Source organism: Benincasa hispida, chromosome 5 (genome assembly GCF_027475165.1).
Source record: "Benincasa hispida cultivar pf3 chromosome 5, pf3_genome.v1.1, whole genome shotgun sequence".
NCBI lineage: Eukaryota > Viridiplantae > Streptophyta > Magnoliopsida > Cucurbitales > Cucurbitaceae > Benincasa > Benincasa hispida.
Window position 1 is genome coordinate 22,663,374 of NC_143482.1, and position 21,433 is coordinate 22,684,806.

Here is a 21,433-nt window from a genome sequence, read left to right on the forward strand (position 1 = left end):
ACCATGCGTTCGTGGCTTGCGTCCATGCCTTACTTTAGGTATTCAAGCCTCTTATGCAACCAAGCTTTCAGCCAACGCCTATTGCCCATCGCACAGTAACCTTTGCGCCCATCGTTTAGCTCATGCGCCCGTCTTGTGGCACATCAACACATGCCCCATGCGTTCTTCTGGTCGCGCTCATGGACAATTGCATAGCAACCTTTGTGCCCATCGTTCAGCTCATACGCCCGTCTTGTGGCACATCAACGCATAAACCATGCGTTCATCTGGTTGCGCCCATAAACTCCAATGCAACCTTGCCATAATACCTTGTGCGCCTGCCTGCAGGATCCAACACCCACACAGCACTTGCGCTTACGGCTTCAATATGCGTTACGTGAACTAATGCTTCTTAGCGCGTCCTTACGCCACAACCTCCAACGCATGTGCTCAACATCATCGTCAAGCCCTTAAAGCTGCTTGCTTGTTCAACCCAAGCAGCTGCCTACTTGTTCAAGATTCTAGATATAACTTGCAATTTTAATAACCAATTTTTTCAGGCCTTTTCTCAAGAAATTTCCTTCTACAAACATTCTTTAAAATGTCTTAGCAAGCTCAAATTAAAATTTTAGCTCAGAGTTCTTCGTGGTTGAGCCGGAATCCTCATATCATTAAGACTGGCTCAACTTACCCAAAAATTCGACCTTCAATTGGATTCTTCATTCTCCATCTTGATTCCGCTAGAAACTCCTTCCAACATTTCAACCTCAGCAACTAGACATACTCAAGGTTTGAATGGCTATGTAATTACTCCATTTGCACGAGCGAACTTCCCCAACCCTTTCTTTCAAATCGAGCTTCCTTTTTAAACTAGCAGCTGTATGTTCTCCTTTTAACATCAAGCTGCCACTTCATCCTTAAAGGATAATATCAAACCTAAGTATGACAGCTGGCTTAGCTAATCAATCACTAAGATGATCCTTCCCTGTTAGTTATCAACACAAGGGTCAACTCCTAAGCCAACGCTTGCAATCACATGGTCGTATGCCTCCTTCACAATGCATCGCCCAATCTGGCTAACGTATAACACACTTAGAGGCCATTGCGTCCCTCCTTTGATCTCATACTCCTAAGCAAACGCATGTCCTAGCCCACGCATAGCTTAGTCTTATCATATCAACCAAGCGTTAAGCCTTCCTCGTTTCATAGCATAACTTTAGCATGCATCGAGTTTCAACACCTTGTACACATCGCATACTCCATCGTCTAGTGCCCAGCGCCTATCGTCTAGCGCTTGTCATGCAGCTCATCATCTAGTGCTGATGTCGATCGTGCAATGCCAACGCCTCGTCGCTTAACGCTATCGTCCAATGCATAGCGCGACCCTTCGTATCGTCTAGTGCGACACTCTACCGCACGATCGCCTATCGCATCACTTAACTCCGCGCATTTGCTACATGTTCGCCTACCTCATCGCGTAGTGCTGGTCATTTGCTAGACGATCGCATACCTCCTCGTGTAGCCCACTTTTTTACTACACAATTGTCCAGCGCGCGCATCTCCAATGCCCAAATACCCTCACAAGCCTTATCAACGCATCATGCTTTTCAACTCATGCGTTCATCCTTAATACCAATGCATAGTTTATCCTGGCCTTCAACATTTAGCCTCTACAAGGCTTGGTTGCTACAAACGCAACCCCATGCATCCACACTTCTCCATCAACGCATGCCTACACTTTGCTTCCATACTTAACCAATTTTCACTTGTTATATTATCTAAAACTCACCCTTGACTAAGTATTTCTAACACTTAGAATTTTCTTCCTCCATCTTCCTACAGTCTTTACCTCCTTTCATAATTTTACTTAACACACTTGTTACTCACTTATGTAGGAAAAATGGAGTACGGGGTTTACATTAAGGTGGGATACCTGATCTTGGTGACACTACAGATACGGCTCGCTTTGTAGAGGTTTGCAAGTGTTATAAACTACTACAGATGGTAGATCCTGACCATTCATGTGGAGACGTGTGAGCGGGGGTGTCCTATATAAAGAGTTTGTATAAGACCTGGACCATGAGATGACTAGACTCTGTATATAACGTCGTTGCTACTAGAGACTTGCATCTCACCTAAACGACCATAGGTGACATGACCTCAATCCTTAGTGTTTTGGGTACTCCTGTCTTTGAGGGCGGTCCTTTGATTAGTATGGGTGAGAGTGGTTAGATTGCCAACTCAACATGCCTACCTTTTTGGGGACTTGTCTGATCTGGGATCTGGAAACTCAATCCACAAGATGGAATTCACTTCTTTCCCAAAGCAGGGATAAGTAGAGAGATTGCTCCCTTAAGGGCTAATTTCGGGGCTTGAACATAGTGGCCACAGCTTCTCTTTGGAAGAGAAGACTCAGTCATAGTAGGACTATGACTTATGTTCATTAGAGGGGTCAGTGGTACTTAAGGAGACAAATGTAACTACAGGGGCACAACGGTTATTGGCCTAGTTGTACTTACGAGCGATCTGTGAAGGGTTGTCGACCTGCTGATTGGTTAAGATGGACACATAGTATATTTGTGGTAAGGAGAGTTCAGCTGTCGGTCTTTAGTGGAGTGCCTGATAGTTAATGGATGGTGGATCCCGTGACTAAAGATTTTATTCAGGTATTCACGTACCATTGGAGCTTCAAGCTACAGGTCCATAAGGTCCCCTTGGTAGCTCAATGGATTCAATTGAGAATCAGTTCTTGGTGTTGATTTGAAATGTTCAAATTAACAAGAGGTATTTTGATTATATATGATATAATCGGTATGATGTATGAGATACATCTTGTGGAGGATTGATGTAAATGAGATTTACATTAAGTGCCATGGAATAGAAAAAGAACTATGGTTTATATGTTTCATGAAATGAAATATTAAAACTATAGGTTATAAATATAGTATGGTAAGTTGTTTATCATTTATATTTATAACAGTATTAATTATTGGATAATTAATTATTTTTATTTAATAACCAATTGAGTGGGTGGTTATTGGATTTTCATGGTAACCGTGAGATAAAAGGAAAATGGTTTTCCTAATTTTAGTAACTGTTGAAAATTTTTTCATAAAAGTTTTTTTAGATTTCTCTCTCGGCAAAAAGGATCTCACAGAGTTGTCAAGTAGATACAGATTTACTAAACGACAGCTTGGGCGAGCTAAACGATCGTGCAGTGGCGAGCTAAATGATCGTGCAGTATTTCCTAAATGATCGTATAGCTTTTGCTAGATGATCGCTTGCCCAAAGTAAACTATCGTTTAGTGTTTGTAGGCAATAGACACCGAGCTAAACGATGAGCTAAACGATCATTCAGTTTTTGCTAGACAATCGTATTGATTTAGCTAAACGATTGGGCATCGACCTATACAATAGGTCTCTGCCATCTCCCACTTACCCAGTCGTGTACACGATCGTTGTTCCTCCTTCGTCTGCCTCATTCCAAGTCTGAATAGAGCCCACCCTCTGGACTCTCATACTGAGAATATCAAGGTAGCATGGTGGTGTCAAACTCAACTCGACACCGTCGAGGTTCTGTGGAGGCCGTTCGTGTTGCTGCGGAGTTCGTGACCGAAGTGATCGTTAAGGACGAGCGCGAAACGTTCGTGCTGTGTTGTGGTCATGTAGATCGAGCATTCGAGGTTGCTGTTGTTCGAGCGGTCATACGCAAAGGAGCGTGGAGACCTATCTTCAAATGTTTGTAGAGTTTTCTCTTTGTTCATTTGAGTTTTCATGCTGTAATTTCTATATTAATTGTATACTGCATGTTTCTGTACGACTATAAATGTAATGTTCATTCATGATTGTAATTTGGAATGTTCTTAATTCGTTGCTCATGGGAATCTCGAGTTCGATTTCCTTCACTCGACAGCGGTAGGGCGGGTGGACGAGTAGAAGGTGCAGCGTGGAGAAAAGTTGGACCAGCGGCTCGCACGGTGGACATTTGGGGTCTGATCCACGTGGCGTTCAATTTCAGTGCACGGGTCAGGGATGAGCGGAGGGCGTGCGAAGAAGATCAACTTCACGGCTGGCAAGATCCGACGCAAGCGAATGGTCTGGCTAGGCACGCGACGACGCTGAGCAGTTGAGGCGGCAACGCGAGGGGTGCAGCGGCGAGGGTTTTCACGAGGGGGGTGTCTGCGCGAGGAAGAAGAAGGGAAGGGAGGAAGAAAAAGAAAATGAAAGAATAAAAATAAAAATAAAATATGTTTTATTTTATTTTATTATTTTATCAATCCACATAAGTTCTTTAAATTCCCTTTCTTTCAAAAGGAATTAACTCCTGCCATTCATTTTTAGCATAAATAATTTCTAACGTTAGTAATTAAATTCCCGCAATTACACTTAAAGTCAAAAATTCAAAAAACGCCCACAATTAAAAGAAATTACTGAAATTACAAAATTTGGGGTGTTACAAATCGAGTATTGGGTGGATCCTAAGTCTTGAGCTAGGCTTTTTATTTTCTTGCATTTAAATGTCCTTGCATCGACACTCAAACTTCTCAAAAAGCCCCCCATTACCGCTTTAGCTCGAAATCTAATTAGTTTGAAACTAAATTCGTGCTTCCCTGCGGATCGACCTGGTCTTGCCACTATTACTACACCTTGTGGTAGTAGTAGTGTAGATGGGTATTTATAAATTTTATTTGATTTTTAGAGATTTTCAGGTGACGGTAAATCTCTGTTACCACATTGAAAAATAATCAATAGCAAAATATCCATAAAACAATAATAATTAACTTAAATTCATAAATAAGTTCACCAACACCCGTTGTTACAAATATACTTTCATACATTCTGAAACCCATACAAAGAATAAAACGTAAGGAGAATAGGAAAACACTACTACTACCATGATTCCCATTGATGAAAAATATTGGGATAGAGTCTGATGCAAAACCCTAGAATTAATAGAGAAAAAGCTTTCAAAAAATAGAAAGTTTTCCTAAAATGAGCACTAGCATTGTGGTACCGTAGTGGTTTTGCACAACATGTGAAGATCTTTCGTCAAGGTGCCATGGTGCCACTCCACAATGCCGTCGAATCTGATGCTCCCGGGTTAGGGCACCAGCACAACATTGTGGAGTGTCGCAACGACCCTTTTTTAGGCAAATTGACCTTCTTTTTCTCCTTATTTTGGAGATTTAGCCCATTCTTAACTTTATTGGGCAAAGTTGGTTGGTATTCACTCTTTTAATCTCGAAATCTCATTCTCTTGCTCAAATCAAATGACATCAAATCTAACAATATCAGGCGTAAACAACTCTAAATAAAAGGCAACTAAAGCACTTTTTAGGTACTTTTCATCACATGTTACTTTGAGAATGTTGATTTAAAATGATGGGTAGGGTTCCATCAGTTTAAAAAATGACATGACAATATGACAAACAATAATATAGATTGTTCCAATTCTCTTGCAGTAGAAGTGAAACTGTTACCTATAATACCTTTGATAAAATTCGTAAGAGAATGACTCCAAGAATGGTTTTTTGAACTCCAAAATCGCTGGTCCTCATATGCTTTTTCATATTCGAACTATGTGAAAAAGTGAATGGCTGCCACGTTTGATAAGAATGGGTGGTATTAAGTCAATCCAATTCATTGCCACACATTCATCAACAAAGATGGTCACTTGGGTTGTATCGTTAATATACTCACGCGTGAGTGCACGTGTAAAGAGTTCCAACTCTTTGGAAATTTCATGCTCACATGCTATAGACGCAACCATGTAATTGATCCTATAATGTCGAACTCTCGTGCTTTCATATGCTGAACCTATATTTTCGATCTGACATGTATAAAAATGGAAGAAACCACCCAGCTATGTGGAAAGGATAATCCTTCCAACAAAAAGTGTTACTAGTGTTGGTAGGCCATGGGTCAACAGGATTCCATCTACGGAAGAACATCATAAATCCCCAAGGTGCGACAATCTGGGACATAACATAGCCACATGTAACAAACCTTTATCAATACTAGAATTAATGAGCAACGAAGTTAGAGGTAATAAACATGATAGCCTTTCAGGTTTATAATGCCTTACTGTAACATGCTCCAAAAGTTATCTCTTAATAAAATTACTTGGGTTTATCTATACTTAATGTGCTTATTTAAAATTGCATGTGTTTATGTTGTTCAAGGATATGTAAAGAATGAAACTTTTAGAAATCACAATCATGCTCTCAAATAATTTTGCGATGGTTGGGCACCCACATCTGCAAATGGCCAGGGGGATTTAAAAAAAATGTAATGCAAATTCAAATCACGTTATGGAATCACATATTTCACGATGGATGATTAGATGCGACCTGAAAAGAACTTGAAAAGTGCTCTGATTTCTCTTAATTTAGAGTTATTTTCACTCCGTATAATTAGATTTAAGGATGTCTGCTAGTGACTTTTAGGAGTTGAGTAAAAGAGCGAGATTTCAAGTTCAACGATTTAAAAAATGGTTCGTTTGTGTCCTACTTAGATCTATTTCCACAAATAAGAGAGAAAAATGGTCCAAAGATCATGAAGAATGAATGTTGCAATGCTCCCCTCAATGCTAGGTAGGCTTAGAAACCCGAGAGTAACGTTTTGGATACCACTGCAGGGCTACAGAGGTTTCTAGTTCATCAGCACTACACCACTGGCCAGTGCCACAATGCTAGCCTAAAAGTCTGTGTTGCCCGTTTCGTTTAGGTTTCGAGAGAGCCATTCAACTTGAATTTTTGGAGGGCGAAAGTGTGGAGAACATAAATTTTTAGAGAGTTGGAGGCACGGTACCATGAGGAAGTGTTCTTGAGAGTTTGAGTGCAAGGATTGGGAGCACAAAACATGATTCAATTATAATGGCAGGATTGGATCACTAGCCAGTCTTCTTCACTTTTCCTGTTATCTTTAAAATTATAAAATTCATGAATTTGATGTTGGTTATGTATTATGAGTTCATGAGTGGCTAAAACACTTTAGTTCTCAGGGTCGATTGAGCTTTTGGATTTGATATAAACTGTCGAGGGCTCAAAACTATTATTTATATTTTCTTTAATAATTTCAATGTAGTTTTATTGTTTCTAATTTAGCCTTTCTAAAAATTATTAAATAAGGTTTTTTTTTTCTTTTTGCATTGTACTAAGATCTATGATGTGGCACACACAAGGGTTTTGGAGGCTATCTAAAACCTGACCATTAGATTATATAATTAGATTTTGGATTTTGAATTTTGGGGATGATGTTTTTTCTCTATATTGATGATAGCTCTTGAAAAGAACTATTTTTATGTCTCTAATCTTGCTTACTTGTTGGTTTAAATTGTTTAAATATTTATTTTTGTAGGTTCTCGAGCAATTCCTATATATCAGAGTGTTACAGACTATTTGAGGTTGATTTGGAGCTTTTTGGAATATCAAGCACCTAGAGCTTCAAGAACGTGAAATTACCATTTTGACGCCATGCACGACACCTTTTTCAATAGGCAAAAAAGTTGAGCAACACCGTGACGTCCGCAGATCAAGGCAAGGGAGACGTTCGTGTAGGGGGTGGGCGCCGCAGTGCTACCCAACCTTCTCCCCTCCTTTGCGCTTTGACAAGCACGCCCACACTGCTTCAATTTTTGTAGATACTCCTCTTAATTTTTAAGGTTTTGAATGGTGGGAAGCATGGAGACTGAGGAGTTCTTTACATTTTCTCATTTCTCTTCATATTTCTATTATTTTAGCTTAGGATTTTAATTTTGTTTTGGGTTGTAATCATGGATTGGAGTTTCTTCCTTTACATATTGTCTATGGATTATGGAGGTATGTAGTTTTATCTAGTTTTTGGGAGTAAGACCTATGTTGTTTTCTTAAGATTTCTTGTTGAATGAATTTTGCATATCGTTTTATGTTTTTTTGAATCTTGTTCTTAATTAGATGTATATTTATGAATGGATCGACGTCCCTATCATGAACGTATGTCTTAGCTAATCAATTTTGGCTTGCACATTTTCTTAGTTGTTTGTCTATACTTAAAATCACTATAGTAGTAACAACTGAATCATGTATACTAGGAATATAGGCTTTCCATATACCTCGAATGCATGTTAAACCTAGTTCAAAGATAAATTGATTAATTACGTTAGGGCTTTCCCATTAGTTAATCACACGATGAAATCCTAAGGCTTAATGCGAATGTTGTTAATTCTATATGGTTGCTTTAAGCCCAGTAGGATTAAAGCATTTAATTAGTTAGAGCTTAGGCTTTAATTCTTGTTTGGGATGCTTGCTCGGTTTAATCAAATGATTTGGCTATTTGTAGTGTCGATGAGTTGGGCTAGGCAAAGTTTAATTAAGGAAAATCAATCATCAAAATTACATAGGAATCCCTTTTGCTCTCAAAACTAGATAAATTCAATCTTAGGTATATTTACCCATTGCTTTTATTTTCTTGCACTGTCACACTATCCACAACAAATCCTCCGTTTACCACTCTAATTAGTCGATTAGCTTTACAAGAACTCATACTAGTGCTTTCTTGCAGATCGATCTAGACTTGCCGCTGTTATTACCCCATCATAGTAGTAGTTGTATAGTTCGGTATTATAATTTTTTTTTATTGGTAGAGGTTTTAGGCGACAGTAAATCCCTAACATTAATAATGAAGGGGATTTAATGTCATTCTTTTTGCAATTCTTGATCTAGGATTGCATGCTTGGATATCTAGAAAAGTTTGATCAACTTGCTTTTTGGAGTATTCAAACCTTGAGCGGGGTAGTAGTCCTCTTTATCTCTTGGTCCTCGATCAAAAGGTAATCCAAAAGTAGTTCTCCTGATCTCTTGGTCCTTAATAGGTGAAATTCAACAATTTATTAGTTAAATTGATACCTTACGATGTCGCTCCCTGAATGCATTTTTCCAAAGTTGTACGCGCTTTTCTTGATTGTTTTAGTTTAAATTATAAATATTAACTAAAGGACCCTTAGATAAAATCGAAAACACTTTCTTAATAGCTATGAAATTCAATTGTATGATTCCCTGAGGACGATACTTGATATTAGATCGTTTTATACTTTACTACAGTTTGACTTGTACGCTCACAAGTTTTTGACACAAAGAAGTTTGAGGCTCTTCAATGCTCTATGACATAAGCAAAATAATAATTTTCATTAATTTCTAGGGTTGGATTATTTCACTATACCATATTCAAGATTGGGTCATCCATGAAAAAAAAAACTCTATTAGTTTACTACCCATGGCAATTTTTCCTGTATTTATATGGTAAATATAAATAAATAAAGAAAGTGAATGAACATAAAGGAACCAAACAAAACATAATGACGGGTGCAAATTAATACACTTACAAAATTTCAAGATTTAAATAGAAATATTTATTAGTATGTGATTTAATTGATACAATTCTCTATGTTTGGGGTGTATATGGATTTTTTTTTTCTCTAAACATTATGTGTATATATAATCTGAAATGGAAATGCTCGATAACCAAATGCATTAATGTCTATGAGAATATGAAAACTAATCATGTACTAAAAAACACAAAATCAATTTTTTTTTAAAAAAAAACTCGAAATCACGTTAGTTTTTATTTCTAAAATAGTATAGTAAAACAATTTTTTGTTTGATAATATGTGGATGGAGGAAACGAATCTCAAACCATGAGGATAATAATACAAGCTTTATACCAATTGAACTATGTTCATATTGGTTGACGAAATAATATTTAAGTTTCACCACCAATAACTATTTTTAATGATTGTCAAAAAAAATCTAAAAGATAATTATTTTCAATGATAAAAGATCAAGTGCAACACACATAGTTTTACTAGGGACCATATAGGAACAAAATTCAAAACTTCAGGGTAAAAATGTAATATTTTGAAGCATTAGGATCAATTAGAAATCAAATGCAAAATTTAACGATAAAAGTGTAACATTTTAATTATTTTTTTTTAGTATAGTAGGAGTAGAAGGATTTGAACTACATACCTTATAATCAATAACACTCTTGTATGCTAGTTGAGCTATCCTCACTTTGACTAACACATTGAAACTTAAGGGACGTTTGGGGCACTAAGTTGGTTATTATACTATATGGGTTAAAATAGTTTGTAGGTTATAATGGTCTGTGTTTGGAGTGCAGACTATTTTAGTCTAAGTTATAATAATATGTGTCTGGAGTAGAGATTATTTTATTATGGGTTGAAAATAGTAAACGTTGAACAAAGAGGATTTGAAATAATAATCTAATTCTTTAATTAATTATAAGTTATAATAGTTGGAACCACCAACTATCGTAGTTTGTGACAACCCCTAAACGAGTGTTTGGGGCACTGAGTTATTATAGTCAGTGGTCATTCTAGTTGGGTTATAATAGTTTGTGTTTAAGATGTAGATTATTTTAGTTTGGATTATAGTAGTATGTGTTTGGAGTGCAAACTATTTTAGTTTGAGGAGGAAATAGTAAACACTACAAGAAATAAAAAAAAAAATGATGAATGTAAAATAGTAAAAACTATAGCAAATAATATATACTGTGGCAAATGAGGTTTTGAAATAGTATTGACTGTAGCTAATTGAGGATTATAAAATAGTGTTTCCTATAGTAATGTGCACTTTTAATAATTGGAGGCCCAAACGATCCCGATCAATAAAAACTAGATATAAAATTTGTGAGGCATTTGGGACACTAACTTGAAGTTAGTAGGGTGGGTTATTATAAATAGCCGAACCCATGTTTGGGCACCAAGGACAATAGTAGTGGTTACGATTATTTATAGCTGCAATTAAATATAATAACTCCTATTTTAAAACCCTATTTGCTAGAGTATTTGCTCTTTCTCACTCACCCTCTCTCTTATTCTTCACTACCATGTTTACCATTTTCTATCAAAACAAAAATAGTTTGCACCCTAATCACTAACTATAGTAACCAACTCAATGTCCCAAACGCCCTATATGAGTCGTTTATTTTGTGGGAATTCAATATTTCCATGGAGTGGACATCTAGATTACTGTTTGTTTTGTGGTAATGTAAGATACCCAAGCATTTGGAGATTCTTTGGCATCCTTAGATGCCCTTATGGAGTGCACATCGAGGACTTTGGATGCCCTCCTGAAACGTGGGCTTTCTAGATTCTCATGGTGAGGGCATCCAATTTCTTACTTTTCTTTTTAACCCTTCTCTATTTTATTTTAATTAAATAAATACCATCAAACTATGTATTTCACTTTCTTTGTTTATATTGTAGTTGTTTTATTTTCATTCTAAGAAAAATATTCAAATTCAAATTCAAATTAATATTTATTTTATAAAAAATATTAAAAATATATATATATATTATATTGTTAAAAAACAAATAAAATTATATTAATTTTTAGAACATTATATAAATTTGAGAAAATTATTATAAATAGAAAAATCCTAAAAATAATATTTTTGGAAAATTTTTAAATATTTTTAAAGAGCCTATAAATTGAAGACATTTCGGTAAAACTCCTAAGTAACAAACAAAATTATCTGAATATTCTCAAATATGTATGCATACGAAATAAATATGATTGTGATGATTCCAAACATCTTTAATTTTAGGATCTAAATAAAAAACTATTTTTCCAAAAAAAATAAAAAAAAGCAAATTAGAATCCCTCCCCTCCCGCCAAACCAAACCTCCCCAAAGCCCTAGTCTGGTGGTCTCTTCTTCTGTAGCATCTGCTCCTCCAGAATCCGGATAATCCGTCGATAAAGCCCTCGAACTCTCGACTTCACTTTCTACCAAGCTCCCCATTGTCACTCATTTCCTTTTTGAACATTCACTTCGCACTCTCCGAGGATGAGTTTTGCCGCTTATAGAATGATGCACTGGCCTACCGGCATCGAGAACTGTGATTCAGGCTTCATCACCCATTCTCCCGCCGACTTCGTCCCCGGTGTCGCATCTCACGCCGACGACCTTGACTCCGACTGGCAGCCCCGCCGAGAAATTGGTCCAGTTCCCAATCTCGTTGTCACCGCCGGCAATGTCCTCGAGGTATATGTTGTTAGGGTCCAAGAAGAAGGTGGAAGGGAATCAAAAAGCTCAGGAGAAGTCAGACGCGGTGGCATTATGGATGGAGTCTCTGGGGCCTCACTCGAGCTTGTTTGCCACTACAGGTATGCTTCATGTTTTGTGAATGTACTCAACGATTTTCATGTTACCGTGCTCAATTTTATTACTTGTTTGTCAGAACATACATACACCATGGAGCAGCTTTTTGCGAGCTCCTCAATTTTGGGCCTTTGTGTTGCGTCTCATTTTCTACTTCTCATCAAATGTGATTTATATTTGGTAAACAGTTGCCATTTTTGTTTAGTGATAGTTTGCTATTCTTGCGTTTTGCATTGCAGGTTGCATGGTAATGTTGAGTCCATGGCAATTTTATCTAGTAGAGGAGGTGATGGTTCCAAGAAGAGAGATTCGATCATATTAGTCTTTCAAGAAGCAAAAATTTCAGTGCTAGAGTTTGATGATTCTACCCATAGTCTCCGTACAAGGTGGGTGGAGGTGCTAAAGGAACGATATATTTGTTTACCTTTTCGTTTGTTCTCTACAATCATTTAGTTCACATGTGCAGGTTTTTGAGCTTTCAAACAAAGAAAATGTGCATAATCAGAAATAACTAGATTTACAAGTGTTTTTTTTTTTTTGTTTTAAAAAAAAAAAGCTTTTGGTATTTCCTTTCAGCTATATCTGTCATGTGTATCTACTAAAACTTTTTCTTATTGTTCGATCTTTGATTAACATAATTGGGGACTAAGTCCCTAATTGTTGAATTCATATTTGTCACAATTCTTGTTATTTTTTTCTGTTACTTTTTTTGAGAGAAAAACATTATTGGTGCAAGTAGAAAACATTCATTCCAGATTTGATATCAGTGGCTAGTTTTATTTCTTATTTTTTGAAAGATCGATACGAAGGCAATACAACTACTTGTTGGCGTTGAATGTACATCAGTGGAGCCTTTTTGTTTTATCAAGATTCCTATTAGAATCTATGAGAACTTACATTTAGTATGGAATATGGTTTTCTAATCTGATATGCCATGTGATACAGATGTTATTCTCTTATCATCTTTTTGGTTTTAAACTTCGTAGTTGTTTATTTTTGCAAAATGGTTCAACATTACTTTTTTGGATAAGAAACGATTTCATTGATTTAGTGAAATACCCAAAGATATCAATGGAATAAAGAGTCCCTATTCTCCGAGGGTATACAAAAAAGATTCCCAATTTGCAATGTGAAAGGAAAAGCCATGACTATGTAAAATGGTTCAACATTATCAGTGAACTAGACCATCTTCTATTGAAGTTATATATATATATGTATATAGAATTCATGGAACATAAACAAGGCTCCAGGAAGTTACTAAAATCCTATTATATATTTAAAATATAAGAACTCAGAGTGTAAATCATTCCAAGTGCACATGGTCCTAGTCTTTCTCCACTTTCTCGATTTTTGTGGACTTACGCTGTCTACTATCTCTATTTGACCAATAATTTTTCTTGGGCTCTAATTTTACTATGTGACTTAAATATCAAGACAAATACTTGTTTGTTATGCATGTAATTATCCTGTCTCTCCAAATAATTTCCTAATTGTTTCCTTCCTCCACCAGATAGATCTACAAAGGTACTATGCTTGGAAAGAACTTGTGCAAGATGATACTCTGGTTATTTATTATTTTAGTTGCCTAAATTTATTTGGCAGTTGACAATTACTATTGAGTGGAAATTTTCGTTTGTAGCTCAATGCATTGCTTTGAGGGCCCTCAATGGCTTCATTTGAAAAGAGGTCGAGAATCATTTGCAAGAGGTCCAGTGGTAAAGGTTGATCCTCAAGGCAGGTGTGGAGGAGTTCTTGTTTATGGTTTGCAAATGATAATACTTAAGGCTTCTCAGGTGTCTTTTGCCTTTCAAACTTTTTTATTTGGTTGTGCATGACAATTTAATGCCATGCTTTGTTAGTACAATAACTATGCTAAAATTGACTTGTCATTCCCAATGTTTGCTCGTTGTGTGAGATGAGATATGACTAGCATGTTTAGTAATGCACTAGTACTGGAAGTAGTAATGTTTAGTGTTGATGGTAGTCAAACTCAAACTAATGGAGGTGACAAATATGAAGAAAATGTGTAGAGGACTTGTTTGACTATGCTTTTGCTTTGTTTTTTTTTTTTTTTTTTCCTCTCTGTAAACCTTTATGGACATTGTTGATTGCCACATCATATTTTCAGTTGATTTTTGGGAAGGAAAATAATATTATTGTATTTTTCTCACATATCTAAAACAAATACAAAGTCCTCTTGTTTAGAAGAAAGACCATCAACCATTAAGGAAAAGGAATCATCAGCAAATGAAATCTGTTCTTAATCAATCTAACTTTATAAGAGTTGGTAGAGAAAAGGTGGATGCTGAGTCTGTTCCATCTTGATAAAGCCTTATTGACATGGAAGGCAAGTACCTGACAAAACGATACTCCTATGTTCTAACTAATAAAGGATGGCGTACCATCAGTAACTTTATTCATAAGTTTGAAAGGTGAGATCAACCATTAATGAAAAATTTTCAGTCATTCCTTCTTATGTCGGATTAAGATTTGCAACATGTTTGTTTTCTTAGGCTCCTTGCAATGGTCTTTTTCTTTTTTGCCTTGACTGTATGTATCTTTCATTTATCTAAATGAAAGTTTGGTTTCTCATGATTTGTTTGTTAGGCTGGTTCTGGTTTGGTTGTCGACGATGAAGCTTTTGGTAACACAGGTGCAATTTCTGCTCGAGTTGAATCATCATACCTAATTAACCTAAGGGATTTGGATGTGAAGCATGTAAAGGATTTTGTATTTGTACATGGTGAGTGTGTATCGGAAATTCCTTGATTTTCTATCATATTTATCCTGCTTTAATCTTACCCTTCATGTTTTATTTAATTTTATCTATTATTATATTGTCTTGATTCTTTGTGTCCTATAGCATTTTAATTATGGGGACCATTAGGAGAGTTTTAAGAATTTTAAGAATTTTGACGACGTTGATCATTCTTCATTGGTATGCATTGTTCATAAAGTTTTTCTTTGAAAGCACGTATATTTTATTTGGGATAAATGGTGTGTCAAGAGGCCCTAATTTTGCATTATGCTCATGGCCTACCTTTTCTAATTAATAAGGGGATCTTAGAATTACTTTCACACCCTACAAGAGTTGTCTCATTAAAACACGAAGTATTGGAGATCAAATGATTAGAAGAAGTGATCAAAAGATCATCAAAAGTAGGAGAGATGTTGATTTTAATGGAGAATGCTCATGTAGTCCTGAGCAAGATACTTTCTTGAGTACTCCCTTCAAGGGCAAGAGTGAACCACCCATTTTCCTCCCCTCCATACACTATAGTTATTACCTTTTTCCATAAAGGACCTTCTTCATTCATGAATCTCCAAAGCCATGTCTACAAAAGAACATTATTCCATTGTTTGAAGGATCGTATTCCCAAATCCTGCTATAAATTAGGGAGGGAAGTCCACACCCAATTAACATGATGAATACATCTTTTAAAATCACCACCATCCATGAAAAAGTCTCTAACCAAATGGTCAATCTCTTCCATATCCAAACATATATATTTATTACCTTGGACACAAATATTTAGTATCTTAGACGTTCAACTTTCAAACATTTTTTTAAAAGGAAACAAAACTCTTCATTGATGAAATGAAAAGAGTCTAATGCTCAAAGTACAGAAATCTCGAAGGATGGTAAGAAAAAGAACACTGAGAGAACATTGATAGAGGAAAATAAGCATCTAAAAAATATAAAGAAGTGAACAAAGTAGCCGACGAACAGATGGAAGAAGGTGTACAAGATGAGAGACTAGTCAAATTAGAACCATCATGGGATGACCTAGTGGTAAATATGGGAATAACCCTTTGATAAAGGGCTAAGAGGTCATGGGTTCACTCCATGACAGTCACCTACCTAGGATTTAAAATCCTACGAGTTTGTTTGACACCCAAATGTTGTAGGGTCAGGCAGGTTGTCTTGTAAAATTAGTTGAGGTGCACGTAAGCTGGTTGGACATTCATGAATATAAGGAAAAAAAAAGACGAGTCGAATTAGTCGAGCAAAACAAGTAAATTCATGAGAAGACACCTAAAAAATCAAGACCAAGGCCTTTCAAACCAAAATACCAAGAACGTGCCTGCGAAACATAAATCCAAAAGAAAAAGTCATCTTCCAACAAGTTTGCACCAAGATCAATTTAACAAACTTCCACATCTTCGATAAAAGCTTTACTGCGAAACGAATGAATCATAATTTTATTGTTAAGCTTTATTGCTTTACAAACTTCTATATCTTCAACTTTCAAACATTCAGTATTGATGAAAACCAATTCTTGGAGACTTCTTGATTTGAATCACAATTTTATTGGAATGAATGCTACCTCATTATAACTGTTAGGTTATTATGAAGCCCCCTATAGTACAGTCTTATGTTAGGAGGGGTTATCGTGGAAATTAACTGTAGTCGATTGTATTTTGTATTTATAGTCCTTGCCCTTTATTTGTTATCTTTTGTGTTAATTATGAACGGGTGGAATCATATATATTTGTATCTTTTGTGCTCAATATTACAAATCTCCCGGTGGAGTTCTCATGACAACCTAGGGTGATAAGGAAATAAGTGGCAATGATCAGAGTTAGAGCTGAAGGTTCTTACACATGGTGAAAACTTGCAACCTTTCAAGTTTCACAAGGCACATTTTCACCCAAAAAAAACATGATGAATCTGAAAATTCAGATTCATTCTCATCTTTAATACATTATGTACTTCTTGATTTCATGTATTTGCACTTATTGATGATGAGTATGAACTTGAAGGGTTGAGGTTAAATCTAGACAATATAGATGAAAGGTTGTAACCTTTCGTGGTGACCTTTCATTTAGTATAAATAGTGTTGTATTTTTCATATTTGAAGTAGAAGTAGAATTTGAATGAATTTATCATAGAGTTAAATCTCTCTCAAGCTATTATGCTTTCTTTGTATTCTAGTGTTTAGAATGCATGCTTAGAACTTTCAGTCTAATTTGATCAATTATAGATTTGGGAGAGTTCGAGATCTTGTAAATAGGAACAAGTTCTCCTATCTTCTTGATCTTTGATCATCTTTCCAAGCCAAATTTGGTGAACTTTCTTGCTGTTGTGAATCAATTTGTTATTGGGGATTATTCTTATTATTGTGGGAGTTCACCTTGAATAAGGTGAGTTCTCAATCGTAATTGAGATAGTTTCCTTTATCATAGGGAACCCTATTTAAAGGCTACAAACCAATCTTTTATTTTATTTTTTAAAACGAAAACAAGACTTTTTCATTGAATTAATGAAATGAGTCTAATGCTCAAAGTACAATGAAACAAACAATGAAAAGAGAAAATACAACAAAGAAAATGGAGCAAACAAGAACAACATGAAAGATAAAGGAGATCAATCCTTAATACAACACCCAACAAACCAACCTTTTAAACACAGGGTAAATAAGGATTACCATGGGTAAACTTTAAAACATTAAAGCAAAAAATACAAAAGAACTTCAAGCTAACAACCAAAGAAAACCGGTTGAATAAAACTATTAACATAATTAAATAGAAAGCCCAAAACCCCTACATCGAATATCCATACCCATCAAACAAAACCCATGATCCAAAGGGAACGTTATATTCTCTCCATTATCATAATGCTTAGATAGCAATAGAAATCTGATTGATGTGTTTGCTGGCAAATTAAAATTTGACTTCTTTTCATATTCCCCTTGCTTCTTTAAACAAGAGCTTAAACAAGAGAACAAGCTTGATTTAAGAGCTTTTTGACCAAAAATCTCATACTAGAATCTCCCGAATCTCTTGTATTCCATGAGGTTTTGGTGTAGAGTTTGTATTTAAATTTTCAAGTGTGGGGTTCTGTTTTTTGGTTAGAGTTGAGGATGGTGGTTTTCATACATTCTCACACTGTAACTTGTCACTTGTTTAATGAAATGTTTTGTTTTCTCTCCTTTTAGGTTATATTGAACCTGTGATGGTGATCCTTCATGAGCAGGAACTTACTTGGGCCGGCCGTGTTTCTTGGAAGCATCACACATGTATGATTTCTGCGCTAAGTATTAGCACAACCTTGAAGCAACATCCTTTAATATGGTCTGCCAACGTAAGTATAAAGTTAGATAAGTCCTACTAGGAAGCTCAAAAACTTCACCAACTTAAACAGTACAGATATATCATTTTTATCAAATAATCTATTGCATTTAAACATTTTGATTAACCAACATATTTGTTGAAATTACCCTTGGTTTTATTGGGTGTTGAAATTACAAATATGGCATTTTTATCAAATGATAGGTTAAATCACATAAGAAATAATAGTGGATTTCTTAAAACGAGAAGAAATTTGCTGTCGCTTTGCATCCCTAACATCAGTACAACAAATTGAAGACTTTTGGCCATTAATCTAGAGCCTAGAAAACTGCTAAAAAACTTTCATTGTTTTGATTAAAATCTCTAACATCAAATCCTCATATTTTTAATATAATAAAGTTTCATCCAAAAATTGAAGAATTGAAACTTGAGTGTTATCCACCCCTGAAACTATTGAAAAATTCTCTAAAAAAAAAAAACCTCTCCTCGAAAAAACCCTAGCCACTTGAAAAATCTAGCTGCCTTCCTTCTATCCTTCGACCACCGCCGCATCTCAGTCCATCCTCTGATCACTGCTGTCAATTGCAGGCGCCTTTCATCACCTACCGTCGCCATCCTTGGCCATCGATCCATGTTCTCAACTTTTTCTTTTCTTCCTTCTTCCAGGTTTACATCTTCTTCTTTTCTTCATTCTTTCGGTTGGTGGGGGAGAGACCTCATTGTTCATTGCTCCCTCGTATGTTGATTTGTCTACTCCCAAATATCATTTGGTTGTCGACTTTCTTGTGTGGTCTGGGAGCTCTTATTTCTTTTCTTCCAGGTTTTATCCCGCTCTTTCCAATAGGGAAGCGATAGAGGTGGTCGCTCTTCTTTCTTTATGTGAGGGTCACCCTTTTAGGCATGGGAGCAGAGAGTGAGGATCTGGAGCCTCAATCCTTTGGAGGGGTTATCGTGGAAGTCTTTCTTTCATAATTTAGTTTATCCTTCTCCCTTAGGTTTATCGGTTTTTTTTGGTGTTTTGGAGGATTAAGATTCCTAGGAAAGTGAGGTTCTTTACTTGGAAGTTTTGCATGGCCGTGCTAAAACAATGGATCGACTTAAGAGGAAGTTTTCCTTGCTTGTTGGTCCTTTCTATATTCTGTCGAAATGTGGAGGAAGACTTGGACTATATTATTTGACGTTGTGAGTTTGCCAGTCTAGTGTGTGGGATTCTTTCTCTTAGATGTTTAGCATCGCGGTTGCTCGTCACAGACATGTTTGTGCTTTGTGCAGTGATTGAGGAGTTCATTCCTCAACTTGTTTCGTGGGGAGAAGGGTCTCTTTCTATGGCTTGCAGGGGTGTGCGCTATTTTTTGGGGTTTTGTGGGGCAAATGAAATAGTAGGGATTTTAGAGGTGTGGAGTAGGACCCTTGTGAGATTTGGTCCTTCATTTGTTTTCATGTTTCTTCATGGAGTTGTGATTTCGAAGACTTTTTGTAACTATTCTATAGGTGTTATTTTGCGTGGTTGGGTCCCTTTTTATGGAGGAAGCTCCCTTCTTTTGTGGGCTGTTTTTTTGTATGCCCTTGTATTCTTTCATTTTTCTCCATGAAAGTAGTTGTTTTCACAAAAAAAAAAAAAAATGATATTATTATTTAAATTGAGAATTACATGTTATGCTGCAGTGAGATGTGTGCTGCATTGTATCGGGGGAAAAGCCTCTAGAGCTCCTTTGATCTCTTAACATATTGCTATGGTCTATCTCTTATTGACAATATTGTCCATCTGTTCCATTCACCATTTTTTGAGTTGCCAATAAATTCTGTCTATTTGAAGTGAGCTAAAGCAGGGTTATTCTTGTGGCCTGTAATTGTTTAGAATAAGTGGAAATGGTGGTAGTTGTGCAAATAGTTTCGTAAAATGATTAATGTTTGATCATTATTGTCAATTTTCAATTGCAACTTGACAACTTCCTACTTCCACGGTATTGGTGGGTGAAGGGGTCTTAATTACTTACATGTTACTATTAATCTTTCTTTTTGTAGAACTCTTTCAATTGACAATAATTTTCTTTCGGTTGTTTTTTCCTTTTTCTTTTCTACGCTGTAGAACCTCCCTCATGATGCTTACAAGCTACTTGCGGTGCCATCACCAATTGGTGGTGTACTTGTCGTTAGTGCAAATAGTATTCATTATCACAGTCAGGTAGCAATCATTTTCTGTTCATGTACTTTAATTGAACAAAGTATTTGTCTTCTGCTAAAAAAGAAGAAAAGAAAAAAAAAAGAGCTGAAGTAATGTTTGGTATGAGTGGTCTCGTCCTATATGGCTTTCCCCGCTTTACATTTTGGTTACTTTGGAGTTTTGTCATACTTGAATCTAATGTGCTGGTTCTCTATTTCAGTCAGCTTCATGCATGTTGGCTTTGAATAATTATGCTGTTTCTGCTGATAGCAGGTTGTGTTTCTCTCTCATCTTCATTTTTTGTTTATTTATCTGCTTTTTTCATTTATATTTACGTGACCATTTCCAACCTCTTCTCCTTGAAATTGGAAAGAAACATGTTATATGTCTAATATCATTTGTCAGTTTTTAGTTTGGCATTCATGCCGGGACATCATGTAAAAAAAATAATATGTGAATCACATGCCTATATAAGATAATAACTAGAATGTAAATCAAGTTTGGCATTCAGTTCAGAAATGCTGGATAATGCATCCGTTGAACTGAGCATTCAGTTCAGTAATGCTGGATAATTTCTGTACCCTTTTGGTCGTGGTCCATGGAAATTCTTATCCCAACGTGGACCCCATTTCCTCCATTTTGTTGATTTTTGTGTTAGGAATGACATTCACATTCATTCTACGGAGGATTCTTGTTGTTGTTGTTGTTGTTCTTCTTCTTCTATTATTTTGTTTAAGATACTGACTTTATTAATGAGTTAATGCCTCCGAAGGCCTATGTATATAGGGGAAACCAGAAGATAGGCTTAAATAACGAAGTTAATTAACATCTTATCAAAAATAAAAAAAGTGAAAAAAACGTTTTTTGGTCGTCTAGCTTCCATTTGGTTCCTAAGTTTCAAAATGTCACATATGTAGTTCGTAAGTTTTGAGTTTGATTTAATTTTAGTCCCTAGGTTTCAAAATGTTAAATTTTACCATTGAGATTTGAGTTTTGTTTCAATTTTGTCTCTAGGTTTCAAGATCTATACTTTTGACCTTGATTTTTCATTGAAT

The 21,433-nt window shown here is 35.9% G+C and overlaps 1 protein-coding gene across 3 annotated transcripts in view; it reads left to right on the forward strand.

The window, feature by feature from the left end:
* The first annotated feature begins 11,574 nt into the window (after positions 1-11,574).
* CPSF160 (cleavage and polyadenylation specificity factor 160) overlaps positions 11,575-21,433 on the forward strand; it is a 61,398-nt gene continuing 51,539 nt past the window's right edge. Inside the window, exons 1-7 of one of the 3 annotated variants that reach the window (XM_039031794.2) lie at positions 11,575-12,147; positions 12,382-12,528; positions 13,782-13,935; positions 14,750-14,885; positions 18,082-18,227; positions 20,304-20,399; positions 20,599-20,651. In XM_039031794.2, the coding sequence (XP_038887722.1) occupies positions 11,828-12,147; positions 12,382-12,528; positions 13,782-13,935; positions 14,750-14,885; positions 18,082-18,227; positions 20,304-20,399; positions 20,599-20,651 (1,052 nt within the window). In that variant the 5' untranslated portion in view covers positions 11,575-11,827. The remainder of the gene's footprint in view (positions 12,148-12,381; positions 12,529-13,781; positions 13,936-14,749; positions 14,886-18,081; positions 18,228-20,303; positions 20,400-20,598; positions 20,652-21,433) is intronic. The other 2 variants (XM_039031796.2, XM_039031795.2) reach the window with 2 other exon arrangements.